Raw genomic sequence first — 15,592 nt, 5'->3', positions numbered from 1 at the left:
TATTTTATTTTATTCTATATTTTATTTTTTATTATTTTAGAGTATTAGAATAAAATATGTTTATTCTTTATTTATTACCATATTTAAATCTATTCTGCAGAATTCTACAAAACTTTCCCCTAAATCAATATCAATCTCATTTTAGATTATGGTTCTATATTTTTATTCAATATTTTATTTCTTATGTAATTTAATTTAATTACTTTATTTTATTTTGTATTATGCTTTCAGCTTCCAATAAGTTTAGTTCATGTTAATGCCATCTATTCTGCAGAATTCGAAATCTACCCATAAATCAATGAAGATTTTATTTTATTTTGTTTTGCTTTGTTCCAATATGATTTTTTTTTTTTTTTGCTACATTTTGTTTATTATCATATTTAAATTAAAGAAATTATGAAAAGGTCTGCAGATTTCATCTTGGTCTCGGACTTTATACTTTCATTTAGTGTTGTTGATGCAGAAAACGTTGCAAAGCGCTAATTTGTTACTCGTTGTTTATGCAATAACGTCTGTTTCATGTGTTTCTGTTGAATGGCAGCCCCAAACAGCAAGCCAAAATGGCAGAATATTGCCGATCGATATTCGGGGATGCTCTTTTGACTGAGACTCTGGAGAAATATCCTGTAAGTGGCTCTGTCCCTGATGCATTGGTGCTCTGTTATGAGCCAGCGTCCTCCTGAATGATTCTGCTGTGTTTCAGCTCGAGTCCGGCGTTCCTCTGCCAAGTCCTCAAGAGCTCATGGGAAAGATCCTCGTCAAGAACAAGAAATCTCACCCCAAACCCTCAGACGGCAGCACTAAGAAGAAGCTGTCCGAGCAGGCGTCCAACACCAACAGCGACTCGTCCAGCGTCTTTGAGCCGTCGTCTCCCAGCGCTGGACCCGCAGGTCTTACACCCTCAAATTAGACAGTGATCAATTAAAGAAGATTTAAATCAATTCATTTAAGTGTTTATTATTTTAAATATTTATTGAAATTTTTTTTTAAATCAATTAAATGTTAATTTACATGACTGACAGTGAAATTTGAAAATATACAAACTGTAGTGCTGCTGTTATTAGCATTTATTAATTGTAAAGAAAATATAATTAATTTAAATTTGTGTAAATTTGAAAATTGTAAATATATAATAAAATTACAATTGTTTAATTATATATATATATATATATATATATATATATATATATATATATATATATATATATATACATATATATGTGTATAAATTTGTAAAGTTGTAAATATTCAATATAATATAATAAATTGAAATTAAATTTGTAAATTGTATAATATAATACAATACAATATAAATCCTTGATCCTGTAGGATAAAAATGTCTGAATTGTAAAATAATAAATTGAAAATAAATTTCTAAATTGTAAATAAACACTATATTATATAAAAAATTAAAATTAAAAAACAAAAAAATCTAATAAAAAGTAAATTTTTTAAATTGTAAATATACAATATATTGTGATAAAATAAATGAAAATTAAATTTTGATAAATTTCTAATGTGTAAATGTATACATTTGAGCTCAGTTTGTTTGGTAAAGTGACTCTCTGGTAGTTGTTTGCTGGAGAGGGAACTTAAATGCCTTGGGAGTAAAAATACAGACAACTAAATTATAACTTTGATCCAAGTGCACTTTTTGCCATTGATATCTGACATTTGTCGACAAGCAGCAGCCGGTTTCCACAGTTTATTGAAATCTTTGAAATCTTTCAAAAGTGGCAGGAAAATCTGTGATAAGTCAGTTATTATGGGGACTATGCTCACGTCTATCTTTAGCAAGTGGAAAGAAAGAAAGCAGACGGCGGTGTTGTGTGTGGCAGCATGCGGTCGAGGAGTCGAGCGGATGACATTTGAGCGTGTGTTTGTGTGGGAGCCTGTGATGGATGCTAGGGCTCTGAAAGGTTGAGTCCAGACAGCATTGAGGCAGAAAGCAGATGTTGAACAGCAGGACTGTGTGGAGTCACCTGTAACACCACTGAGAGCCGGAAACATCACAGCCGTTTCACACGAGTCAGGAGAGCGCAGCTAGCAGGCTTTCACAATCAAATACATATCCTTTATTTGATATTTGATGAATGGATTGATAAATAAATTAATTAATTAATATGAATGCACAACATGAAATAGACAATGACAAAAAAGGCAATTATTTATTTATTGATGTTTATTTAGTATATAAATAGTTATACAATTATATTAATGCACAAATGAAATAGAATGCCTAAAAATGACAATTATTTAATTTGTTGATAATTATTTAATGATAAATAAAACATATATATTTTTTATGCACAAATGAAATAGATCACACATATCTGACAATTATTTCATTTGTTTATTGAAATTTATTTAAAGATAAATAATCACAAAAATAATTTATATATATGCACAAATGAAATAGATCACCCAAAAATGTCAATTCTATGTCATTTATTTATTGATATTTATTTAATGATAGATAAATACATCACCCATTAATGGCAAATTTTTACTTTATTTATTGATATTTAATGATAAATAAATACATAAATGATTTATATTTATGTACAAATGAAACAGATCAGCCAAAAATGACAACTGTCTAATTTATTTATTGCTATTTAAGGATAAATAAATAATTAAATAAAGAATTTATATTTGTGCAACAGATCACAGATCACCCCCCCCCCCCCAAAAAAAAGAAAGAAATTAAATGTATTTATTGATAGAAAAAAACAATAATAATAATTTAGATTTATGCACAGATGAAACAGATCACCCATAAATAAACATTTTTAAAATAATTTACAGGTCCATCTCTGAGCTCTGGCTCTACTCTCACACCAGCTCCTTTCTTCAGAGCAACCAGTCACTGTTTAAGAGAAACTCAGCATTTGATTTGACTGAAGTTTGATTTGATCCTGTTTTTGTGCTTTAGCGCCTGCAGAGGTGGAGGCTGAGGATGATGAGGATGAAGATGATGACGATGATGACTGTAAAAAGTCCATGGACGAGGTCAGGAAGAGTTGATGCTTTTATATTATAGTATTCATCCATATTTTGAATTAGCTTTTATTTGTATATTTTCAGTTTTCATTTTAGTGGAAATTTGAGTAACTTATGTGTTTTTTTCATTTTAAGTTTTTCTTTTCTATTTTTAATTTCCATATAGCTTTATTTTTATTTTAGTACATTTTAATAAATATAAATAACCTATTTTAATTCAGTTAGTTGCCAAGGCAACATTTTGAATTTCCAATTTTTAATAAGTTTATATATATATATATATATATATATATATATATATACATACAGGTGCATCTCAATGAATTAGAATGTCGTGGAAAAGTTCATTTATTTCAGTAATTCAACTCAAATTGTGAAACTCGTGTATTAAATAAATTCAGTGCACACAGACTGAAGTAGTTTAAGTCTTTGGTTCTTTTAATTGTGATGATTTTGGCTCACATTTAACAAAAACCCACCAATTCAATCTCAACAAACTAGAATATGGTGACGTGCCAATCAGCTAATCAACTCAAAACACTTGCAAAGGTTTCCTGAGCCTTCAAAATGGTCTCTCAGTTTGGTTCACTAGGCTACACAATCATGGGGAACACTGCTGATCTGACAGTTGTCCAGAAGACAATCATTGACACCCTTCACAAGGAGGGTAAGCCACAAACATTCATTGCCAAAGAAGCTGGCTGTTCACAGAGTGCTGTATCCAAGCATGTTAACAGAAAGTTGAGTGGAAGGAAAAAGTGTGGAAGAAAAAGATGCACAACCAACCGAGAGAACCGCAGCCTTATGAGGATTGTCAAGCAAAATCCATTCAAGAATTTGGGTGAACTTCACAAGGAATGGACTGAGGCTGGGGTCAAGGCATCAAGAGCCACCACACACAGACGTGTCGAGGAATTTGGCTACAGTTGTCGTATTCCTCATGTTAAGCCACTCCTGGCCAGCAAACTCACCAGACCTGAACCCCACAGAGAATCTATGGAGTATTGTCAAGAGGAAAATGAGAAACAAGAGACCAAAAAAGGCCACTGTCAAAGAAACCTGGGCTTCCATACCACCTCAGCAGTGCCACAAACTGATCACCTCCATGCCACGCCAAATTGAGGCAGTAATTAAAGCAAAAGGAGCCCCTACCAAGTATTGAGTACATATACAGTAAATGAACATACCTTCCAGAAGGCCAACAATTCACTAAAAATGTTTTTTTTTTTTTATTGGTCTTATGAAGTATTCTAATTTGTTGAGATAGTGAATTGGTGGGTTTTTGTTAAAAGTGAGCCAAAATCATCACAATTAAAAGAACCAAAGACTTAAACTACTTCAGTCTGTGTGCATTGAATTTATTTAATACACAAGTTTCACAATTTGAGTTGAATTACTGAAATAAATGAACTTTTCCACGACATTCTAATTTATTGAGATGCACCTGTATATATATATATATATATATATATATTGTGACGGATCAGTGGCCCTCCCCCTCATTATCATCACCACCCCGTCCCTTATTCGCCGCCCTGCAGGCTCCCGACTGGAGTGGGTGGATGAGAGGAGGGGCGTGGGATCAACGCGGGCTGGCGGCGTGTGATGAGGCACAGCTGGACTGAATGAAGCCTCATCACCGCCGCTGTTAAATGCCCAGCGCGCCTCTCCTCGAGAGACCGGTCTCTTCCCCCGTGCATGCACGCTGGTGTCCTCGTGGGTCCAGGAAGGGTGCGTAGAGGGACATCGCGCCACCGAAGACGTGAGCTGCCGAACCCGCGGTCCGGACGAAAGCCGCACCCGTATTACGGCCGTCGGACCAGGATGTCGGGCCGTACAAGTCCTACCAAAGGCCGTGGACGACGTGTAAGAGCCGCCGCTGTGATGAAGCCGCCGCCCTCGCGCCCCGGACCCGAGTGGGAGCGCGTGCGGCCGCCGGACTCCGCCCCTTCCCTGGACCCTTCCCCTCCTGGAACACTGCCCTCCTTCACGAGCCCCGCAGCACGACGAGGACACCAGACCCCCTGTTTATTTTGGACACTTCTTCCCCTGGACACTTTATTTTGTTAATAAAAGCCTCTCCGAGGCCTGACGCCACACCCACTGTGTCTGTCGTTGGCTCCTCCCGTCACAATATATATATATACCTTTAATTTTATTTTAGTTTTAGTAATTTCAGCACTTCGACTTAAAATTAGAAATTTTAGCAACTATTTCTAACTATTTCTAAATATTTAAATATTTATTTTTGTTTTTGTCATTTTAGTTTCTAATTTCTAGTTGTTGTTTTTTATTTATGGGTTAGGGTTTTTTTTTTCAATTTCTAATTCATTATTATTATTTTTATTTTTTTTTTTTAAGTTTAAGTTTTCCCCCTAATATTTATCGTTAATAGTTTTACTTTTAGTCAGTTTCATTCTGAAACTGATTCATTAATCATTTTGAGGTCATCAGCAGAAGTGAATTACTCTGCTTGTAAATAAAATATTTTAACTCTTGTGTACGTTTTCACCAATGGAGTACAAAATAATGTTTGAAACTATTAAATGTGAAACTATTGTGAAACTGTCAAACTCTTTGAAATGAGGTGCTCAGCCTTCAGAAAATGATGTGCATACGCCTCATGAGCTCAACCTCACTGATGTTTGATGATTTTGTTCAGGGTACAGCAGGATCTGAAGCCTTTGCCACTGAAGAAATGTCCACGCTGGTCAACTACATCCAGCCCACCAAGTTCCACTCGTTTGAGATTTCCAAGAGTAAGTTTTGACTGCGTATGAGGAAGAGTTCACCCATTTGAAGATCAGGGCCCGTATTCACAAAACATTTTATCTTACCACTAAGAGTTCTCCTAAATAGCAGTAAAAGTTTTTAACTAAGAGTTTTCTCTTAAAACTGCTGAAACAAACTTTTACTAAGGAATAGAGAGAAGTCTTAAGCTCAGCGTAAGGGGGCGGGGTTGAGCTTGTTGCTATGGATGATGTCAGCATGCTTATTAACTATGCACACAGTGATTGGCTGATAGGGGAAGGGTCTCTGTCAGAGATTTATTCATGGAAATATTGTAGAGCGCAATATTATGTTTCCATATTCAAATAAAGTTAAAAAATATATGGCCACATTCAAATAAAGATTTTAAAATGCAGGCTAAGTGTTCAGAGGCAGATTGCCGGCAAAAGCCATTTTAGTATAGTTTGTGGTCTTTCAGTGACTTAGGAGTGCCCTTCACTACTCCTAATGTTTAACAGATTTAGGAGAAAGTTTTAGCGCTAAAACGCTTTGTGAAATACTCTTAGAGCAAAAATGTAGAAGTCCTAAATTTAGGACTGACACGCCCATTATTTTTACAATTTTCTCCTAAATCGGCGAGTTATGAGCTACTTTTATCCTTAAGATGTTTTGTGAATACGGGCCCTGATTCAAACCAGATTTGTCTGTTTTCAGAGAGCAAACGCAGTTATCAGATGTCGTCGTTTGTGGAGACCAAAGCGCTGGAGCATCTCACCAAGACACCGGTGGAGTTCGTCGAGCATCCTGTAAAACACAGCCCACATGTCTGACGGCAAACCAGGACATAAAATTGTATTTATTTATTGATATTTATTCTGCAGTCTGTAACTTTTTTTGGTCAAAAATAATCCGAAATCAATTTTTGAGCAAGTACATAAGCACATAAGTACATCAGCCAGTGTTCAAAACTATCGCCTTACTTTAGCCTGATCCACAACAGTTAGCTTATAATAATGTTTTCTAATTTGAGTGTTACTGGTAGGTTTTCGCAGGAAATTCGAGCATGCTTCTGTGTCATTATGTCACGTCTGTAAACATAAAGAAGTTATCCCGGCTAGTATACTATCGTATGTGAGGATCTTGCAGGTGACGGATCGTTTATAGCCTTTTCTCACAGCAGCTAGAATAATTAAATGTATCATTTTGATGGCAGATTGTAATCCAGAAAGGATTATGTGTTTATGTAACACATGTGACTGAAATTAAATTATTCCAGTTTTAAATGTGCATCTGATTACAGATAGCTGGGATTACACAGGATTCGTGATATGAGCTAATCGATCGTTAGATTTAATTACCATTGGTAGTGCAATTTATTGTAATGCTTTTTTTTCTCAGTTGGTCAGAACAAACATGGCAGACTTGTTACTTACTCGGTCAGATGACAATATCTTCCAATCTAATCATACTTCCAAGACGTAGACTGTGATTCCTAAGTACATTATCCACACTGGTGCGGTGACTGACAGCTACACATTCACCTCAAAACATTAGATTCATCCGCGCTGGAGCCGTGCCGGAGCACATCCCACGCAATAAAAATAATTCCGCAAGTTACTGCAATTGCAGGTTTCAAACAGAGATGGCGACTAAGAGGCAACACTTAAGGACTGCAGCTTTAATGATACATAAATAATTACATAAATAATTTCAATTCATGTACAAATTAAGTAGACCACATAAAAATGACAATTATTTTTCAATTAAAAAAATGACAAAAATTACAATTTGTAAAAGAAAATGACAATTATTTAATATATTTTCTCTATTTATTTTGTTCTGCCACTCTTCACACGCAGCCCACATATCTAATCAGACACAAAAGACAAACCAGGATAAGCACATCTATTATTTATGCCATAACTTATGACCTAAATAATCAAATCTGTCAGAAAGATTTCAGAACAGGAGTCTATCTGACTCATGCTCTGTTTCCAAGTCTTTAGAAGCCAATTAAGGCTGTAGTTTTTTATTTGATTTATGTTCAAATTAGTTTTTGTTGCAGAAAAATAATATAAAAATGGTATAATTTATATTTTAAATGTATATGTTCAATTTTGTTTGCCATCTTTTACGGAAAATATGATCAATTATAATTTAGTAACATGCTAATCATGTTATCAACATGCTAGTAACTTGCTAATTATGCTAGCAACAGGATCCGCCTGGAGAACAACACACTTCATCATCAAAACCTCCAATACTGTTCAAACGCGATTAATTTCACAGATGCTCAACAAAATGAAAAAAAAAAACCCTACAAATTTAATACATTTACATTTAATCATTTAGCAGATGCTTTTATCCAAAGCGACTTACAAATGAGGACAATGGAAGCAATCAAAATCAACAAAAGAGCAATGATACGCAATTGCTATAACAAGTCTCAGTTAGCTTAACGCAGTACACGTAGCAAGGTTTTTTTAAATTATATAATAAATAAAAAGAAATCAAATAGAATAGAAAAAGTTAGTAACATGCTAAACATGCTAGCAACATGGTAGTAACTTGCTAAACTTGCTAATCATACTAGCAAGATGTTAGAAACATGATAATCATGCTAAAAACATGTTAGCCACATGCTAGTCATTCTAGAAACACCATAGCAACCTCCCTGGGTACCCTAGAAACCACATAGCAACACCTTAGCAACCACTGTGAGTACCCTAACAGCCACATAGCAACAACTTAGCAACCACCCAGAGTACCTAAGCAACATCCTAGCAACCGCCCTAGAAACCACCTCAAGTACTCTAGCAATTGCATAGCAACACCCTAGCAACCACATAGTAACACCTTAGCAACCACATCTGTTTTTCTGAAAGACTGTATTGCCTTCAAAACATTCAAACTTTAATCTTTAAAACTATTTTAAATTTCAAACTACTTCAAACTGAACACCTTCAAACTTGAAGCTTTTAAAACTTTTTCAGACTTTCTGGATAGGCATTTGTCAACAAACTTTTAAATTTAGTTTAAATTTGAATTTACAATTATAAAATAAAGAAAAACAAATTTGCTTCATGAATAATATAATCTCTTTAATGTTTTGTCAGGTGATGATCACACATGTCTGTCCTGGTTGTGACGGAGGTGAATAATTTATTGATTTATCGGTATAATTCGTTATGGCGCTCCCTTAACCGTGTGCATGTAGATACAACAAGTTCCAGCTGAGCAGGATTTATCCTAAAGGAACACGCGTGGATTCCTCCAACTACATGCCGCAGGTCTTCTGGAACGCCGGCTGTCAGCTCGTCGCACTCAACTTTCAGACCATCGGTGAGACCATGAATAAAGAAGACGCTCTGGGAGAGGCTTATGAAAATATGACTGTGATATGAAATGTCCACTGTAATCAGACTTCATAGCTGTTGTTTTTCTCTCTCAGATCTGTCCATGCAGCTGAACCTCGGCATGTACGAGTACAATGGCAAGAGCGGCTACAGACTCAAACCAGAGTTCATGAGACGACCGGACAAGCACTTCGACCCCTTCACAGAAAGCACTGTGGACGGCATCGTAGCCAACACCTTATCAGTGAAGGTTAGACGTTTTACAGCTCGATTTCTTCAAAAGCAGCTTTCAAAGCATTAATAGCTTTTAACTGACAGATGAGACTGTTGGCAAAACCTTTAGCACCAGGAAACTCATTTGCAATGCATTATTGCAGTGCAATCAGTGATCTGATGTATTTCCGCATGCTTTTTTGTTTTATTTCTTGTATTTAGTGTAGATTTATGTTCAATTGTGATGCCCAAATTAGTTTTTGTTCCAGAAAAATACTATAAAAATATATATATATATTTTTTTCCAGTTTTGATGCCCAAATGTATTTTTGTTCTAAATTTAGGTTGAATTTTGATTGCCAGATTAGCTTTTGTTCTAAACAAATACCATAAAAACTATATTATTTATAATTTAAATTTATATGTTCAATTTTGATTCCCAAATTACTTTTTGTTCCAGAAAAATACTATAAAAATGTATCATTTTTATTATAATTAATATTTTTTTATTATAATTATAATTTTTAAATAAGTAATAAGTTTTAATGCCATAAAATATTACCTTGTTCAATTATACGCCCAAATTAGTTTTTGTTCCAGAAAAATACTATAAAAATATTATAGTTTTTTTTCTTTTTCAGTTTTGATGCCCAAATGTGTTTTTGTTCTAGAAAAATACAATAAAATTCTGTATTGCCAGATTAGCTTTTGTTCCAAACAAATACCATAAAAACTATATTATGTATAATTTAAATTTATATGTTCAATTTTGATACCCAATTATAATTAATATTTTTTATTATAATTATAATTTTTAAATAAGTAATAAGTTTTAATGCCATAACATATTACTTTGTTCAATTATACGCCCAAATTAGCTTTTGTTCCAGAAAAATACTATAAAATTATATACTTTTTTATTTGAATTTATGTTCAGTTTTGATTGCCAAATTAGTTTTTTTTTTGTTTTGTTTTGTTTTTTTCTGGAAAAATGCCATAAAATTATATAATTTATAATTGGAATTGACAGTATATGTTCACATTTGATGTCTAAAAAATGATGTAATTTATTATTTGAATTTATATCTTCAGTTTTGATGCCAATTTTTGTTTTTGTTCCTGAAAAATATTGTAAGTTATAATTTATAATTCAAATTTACATTTAACCATGGTTCTGCTATAGTATAAGTGTAGTAACCATGTGTTTTTGTAAGGAATGTGTTACCAGGTTAAAAAAAAGTAATCAATGTACATCTGAGAGGACAGATAGAATGAATATAGAGATATGAATATAAAGATGCAGTTTTGACTGCTTTTAACAGAGCTTTGGATAGTTTCCATATACTCATCTAGATCAACTCTGAATAAAGAAAAGAGAGGTTTAGAGACAGATTTTTGTTTATGTATGTGAAATTTAGCAGGAAACACTGAATTATATTTTCCTACAGTATATCCTCTTTTGAGTAGTCAAACAACAACAGAAAGAAAAGTCACTTACAAAATGAGATGAACATTAAAAAATCTGACACTGCCAAACAAATGAATGAATCTTCATCAGAAGAGCCAAAAACAGCAACTCACGTCAGTGAATATAACGACTTATATTATAATTACGTCCATAAGCATTTTGTGAAATTTGGATTAATTAATGAATCTGTTGTTTGAGCTCTTAATATTTAAGGAGAGAACTGCTGTATAGTTTCCAAAGTCAGACATCGCTTGTTATGATTTTCAAGGGTGTAGTATTTTGTAGAGATGCTCTGACACGATCCTACCAATATCAGCCACTACACTGTAAAAAAAAAAAAAAAGTTGAGCCAACTTAAAATTTTAAGGCAACCAGCCTCAGCAGATTTTTGAGTTTTCTCAACTTGTCGTTTTAAGTTTATGCAACAAAAATTTGACAATCTCCCACAAAAATAAGTTGAGCAAACTCAAAAATCTGCTGAAGCTGGTTGCCTTAAAATTTTAAGTTGGCTCAACTTTTTTTTTTTTTTTTTTTTACAGTGTACATTGTTTTTATTGCAATCATTTTGATCAAACAATTAAATGTCTGTTGTGTGCGGTTTTGTCATCACCAATGCCAAAATCAAACCTACGCTCTTGATATATTGTCAGACTGGTTTTCTGAGCGCTATGTGTTTAGACAGTATGCCATTTATATCTCGATGTCTCTTCAGATCATATCAGGACAGTTTCTGACTGACAAGAAGGTGGGCGTTTATGTGGAGCTTGACATGTTTGGACTCCCCGTCGACACGAGACGAAAAGCTTTCAAGACAAAGACGTCCCAGAGCAACGCCATCAACCCTGTGTGGGACGAGGAGCCCATCGTCTTTAAAAAAGTAGGGCTGTTTCTGTAAGTGTTCTTCGGTCGCTCGGAGAGCGTGAAATCAATAACGCTGTTGTTTATGGGTCAGGTGGTTTTGCCCACGCTGGCGTCCCTCAGGATAGCCGTGTATGAAGAGGGCGGCAAGTTCATCGGCCATCGTATCATCCCCGTCTCAGCCATTCGTCCGGGTGAGAATCAACCTGAAATGTGCTGTTATTTATGTTTACAATATTTGCTTACTGACATATGATTGGTCTTTTCTGTCTTGCATCTTTATTTAACTTTTACTTTGCAAAGGTAGTGTTGCATTAAGAGTCATGATGGAAACAAGCCAGCATTTCATTAATACCGACTAAAACAGGGGTTTTAAACCTTTTTGACTTGAAAAGCCTCTCCGTAGGCTAAAAGATGACAAAGCTGCTTGTTTTCAAGCTTCATTTATTAACAGAAACTGGGGGTATTGATATATAAAATTGATTAACTGTGATCTATTGTGATTCAAAAATGGTTCTTTAATTAAAAAAAAAGTTATTGAAGTTAATTATACAGTTTCAATTTTGATTTTATGTGCTAAAATGCAGATATAGTTGTACCTCGTTTTTATTCTATGTTTTTATCATTTGATATTTGGATAATAGTAATAATAATACATTTTGCAACACGAAAATGTAAATATGGGTGTACTTTATTTTTATTTAAATGTATTGTATTATGAGGGAGATATAAAATATTATTTCAGTTTATGTTTTGATTTTATGTGTTTTTTAGCATTTAAATTAAAGTTGGGTTATTTTAATATTTTATTAATCATTTTAAAATCATTATTAATATATTAATACTATTACTGCTACTAATACTAATACTAATAATAATACAAGCTGATAATATTAATATGGTTGTACTTTTCATTTTATTATTTTGTATCGTGAGGATAAATAAAATATGATTTCAGTTTTTATTTAGATTTTATGTGTTTTTTAGCATTTTAATTTAGATTAGAATTACTGTAGATCATTTTAGTAGATTCATAATAATTAATAAGAAATTATTATTATTAACATGCAACATAAAATAATAAATAAAAATTGCATTGTATTGTATTTTATTGTATTGTATTATTACAAGATATTTTGTAAGTAGTTAAAACATTTTTCTTATATTTGCTAAAACATGATTTTGTCATGTTCTCACAGGTTATCGTTACATCGGTTTGAGAAATGAAAAGAATCAAGCGCTGACACTTCCTGCTATATTTGTGAATATCGAGGTGAAGGACTACGTTCCCGATACATTCGCTGGTAAGAAATTAATTACTATAATCATCTGCCACATGAAACAGCTTCATTTGCTTGTTTATGATCTGCCACTGACAAGAAGTACCATAGTATTACTGTGGAGTCCCGTGAAATACCATATGAATTCTACAGTAAATATGAGTGAATCTCACAAGTTGTCTGAATCAAAATTAAGCAATCACATTTTGCATAAAGAAAATAAAAATATATTTTTATGTGAATTATGACTGAAAATCATTCAGCACTATGGTATATATGAAAGTGCCATGGTATTACCGTCTGATACCTTCCCTGTGCCACAGAGATTTCTGTGAGGTGCATTTCCATCTGTATCCCATCAGCTCTCATTGGTCCTCATTTGTATCTCGAATCTATGAGACGAGGGATTGTGGGACAGATCGACGTCTCCAGTACCCAGAATGCACCTGTTGGTGTTGTGCTTTAGTTAAGAGGTGTTAAGCCACAGAGGAACGATAGCACTGACCTCCTCAGCAGTGTTTCACACGTTTGTTTGATCTTACTGTATTCCCAGCACAATCACGTCTGCACTTCAGCAAAGCAAATCATGAGGAAGTCAAAGAATAGGCCAAATTTGTCATTTTCTTTAATAAAAAAAAACAAAGTGACTTCATTTATGAAAACTGTTAAAGTTACAAATGAGGCATCATCCATTCAATATGCAAATATGTATTTGAATATTATATCAAAAGTGATAGATCCAACAGAAGATGTCAGATGCTTTATTTTATGTAAATTAGATCAAATAATTGTTTATAATAGTCAGGCTCTTAGTTTTTCATTAGAGAATTCATTAGAGAGTATAACTCTTTGTTTATGTAAATGACGGTGATTTTTGGCCTTTTTAAAAGATGAAATGACCTATAAAATGCCAAGAAATAACTATTTTTCCAAAATGTCTCTTAATTAAGGGTTTCCACCTGTTCTGAAGCTTCAGATATTAAAAGATTAAAAGAGGCAAACCAATGCTAATGTCGTATAAAAGTTATTTTGAAGTTGCAAAATATTGTGGAAGAAGTTATAATTGTTATGTAAAAACTGTTAATTATTAAATGATAACTAAACTAAAATCCTGTGTCATATATCAAATCAAATATAATATCTATTATGTTATTTCGAATGTTTTTTGAATAGTTTCAAAGTTGCAAAATACTGTGAAAAATTAGAATGAACTAAAATGCTAAAGTCATATATAAAATCAAATATAACATCTTTTCATTTCTTTGGCTATTATTTTGGATGTTTTTGAAACATTTAAAGTCGCAAAATATTGTGAAAAAGTTATTGTTAACTAGAAACTGTTAATTGTTAACTAAATTAAATGCTGAAATCATATATGAAATTAAAATAATATATTTTCGTTTACTATTATTTTGGATGTTTTTTTGAATTGTGAAAAAGTTAACAAAAATGCAAATGTCATATAAAATCAAATATAATATTTCTGAATTTCTTTTTCTGTTATTTTGGATGTTTTTTTGAAAGGTTTGAAGTTGCAAAATATTGTGGAAAACATTATAATTGTTAACCATATGCTGTTAATTGTTAACTAAACTGATGTCCTATTTCGTAAATAACATAACATTTTTGAACTTCTTGATGTTTTTGAAGTTGCAAAATAATAGTGAAAAAGTCCAAACTGATTGAAAGCTGCAGGACTGGAGTGTGTTGTGAGTTTGGGACTGATGGTGTGTGTTTCTGTGCTGATCAGATGTCATCGAAGCGCTGTCCAACCCCATCAGATACGTCAACCTGATGGAGCAGAGATCCAAACAGCTGGCGGCGCTCACTCTAGAGGAGGGAGAAGAGGAGAAAGACACCAAAGAGGTAGAGACGTCTCCAGATCTCCACACATATGACCATCAGATAGCAGATCAGATTACTTCACTAATTACTCCATCTGAACCCTAATCACATCACTCATTACTAATGAATTCCTTTGCTAATGAATGAAGGCTTTATAATAAGTCTTTATTTGATCCTCTAACTCTAGCACTCTCTATTCTAATTCTAATTAATTTTTTTGCTTTATATAAAAAAAAAAAAACACTTGACCCTCTAAGACTTGCACTCTCTATGTGTGTGTGTGTATACTGTATATATATATATATATATATATATAAACCCTTGCTATGTGTACTGCATTAGGTTAATCGAGAATTGTCATAGCACTTGCTTATTATTGCTCTTTTGTTGGTTTTGATTGCTTCTATTATCCTCATTTGTTAGTCGCTTTGGATAAAAGCATCTGCTAAGTGACTAAATGTAAATGTATTGAATTTCTAATTTAATTTTTTTTCATTTTGTGGAGCATCTGTGAAACTTATCGTGTTTGAACAGATTTGGAGGTTTTGATGATGAAGTGTGTTGTTCTCCAGGCGGATCCTGGTGTTGAAAACCCTTCGGAGGTTAAAAGCGAACCCAAACCCGCCCCGGTTGAGAACGGTCTGACTCACACGCCCAGCGCCGCTCCGAAGCCCGCGTCCCAGATCAGCACACAGCCGCAGTCCACAGGTCAGAGCTTCACACAGCTTACACAACATCTTCTCCGCTGATAGCTGATACTGAGCTATAAACCCATACCATCCACTGCTAATCCAAATCTACTGTCCACAAAACTGATGAGTATTACTGGACATCTGATT

The 15,592-nt window shown here is 33.6% G+C and overlaps 1 protein-coding gene across 3 annotated transcripts in view; it reads left to right on the top strand.

Moving 5' to 3' along the window:
- LOC131522774 (1-phosphatidylinositol 4,5-bisphosphate phosphodiesterase beta-1) overlaps nucleotides 1-15,592 on the top strand; it is a 79,344-nt gene that overhangs the window by 49,514 nt on the left and 14,238 nt on the right. For all 3 annotated transcript variants that reach the window (XR_009266634.1, XR_009266635.1, XM_058748485.1), the window contains exons 13-24: nucleotides 542-626; nucleotides 704-890; nucleotides 2,936-3,012; nucleotides 5,666-5,762; nucleotides 6,448-6,532; nucleotides 8,951-9,075; nucleotides 9,185-9,339; nucleotides 11,483-11,647; nucleotides 11,723-11,822; nucleotides 12,828-12,932; nucleotides 14,659-14,774; nucleotides 15,326-15,461. Coding sequence is in view for 1 of the 3 variants with exons in the window: in XM_058748485.1 (XP_058604468.1) it covers nucleotides 542-626; nucleotides 704-890; nucleotides 2,936-3,012; nucleotides 5,666-5,762; nucleotides 6,448-6,532; nucleotides 8,951-9,075; nucleotides 9,185-9,339; nucleotides 11,483-11,647; nucleotides 11,723-11,822; nucleotides 12,828-12,932; nucleotides 14,659-14,774; nucleotides 15,326-15,461 (1,433 nt within the window). In the remaining 2 variants the exon portion in view is untranslated. The remainder of the gene's footprint in view (nucleotides 1-541; nucleotides 627-703; nucleotides 891-2,935; nucleotides 3,013-5,665; nucleotides 5,763-6,447; nucleotides 6,533-8,950; nucleotides 9,076-9,184; nucleotides 9,340-11,482; nucleotides 11,648-11,722; nucleotides 11,823-12,827; nucleotides 12,933-14,658; nucleotides 14,775-15,325; nucleotides 15,462-15,592) is intronic.

Source organism: Onychostoma macrolepis, chromosome 17 (genome assembly GCF_012432095.1).
Source record: "Onychostoma macrolepis isolate SWU-2019 chromosome 17, ASM1243209v1, whole genome shotgun sequence".
Classification (NCBI taxonomy): domain Eukaryota; kingdom Metazoa; phylum Chordata; class Actinopteri; order Cypriniformes; family Cyprinidae; genus Onychostoma; species Onychostoma macrolepis.
This window is presented reverse-complemented; position numbering and strand designations above follow the sequence as displayed.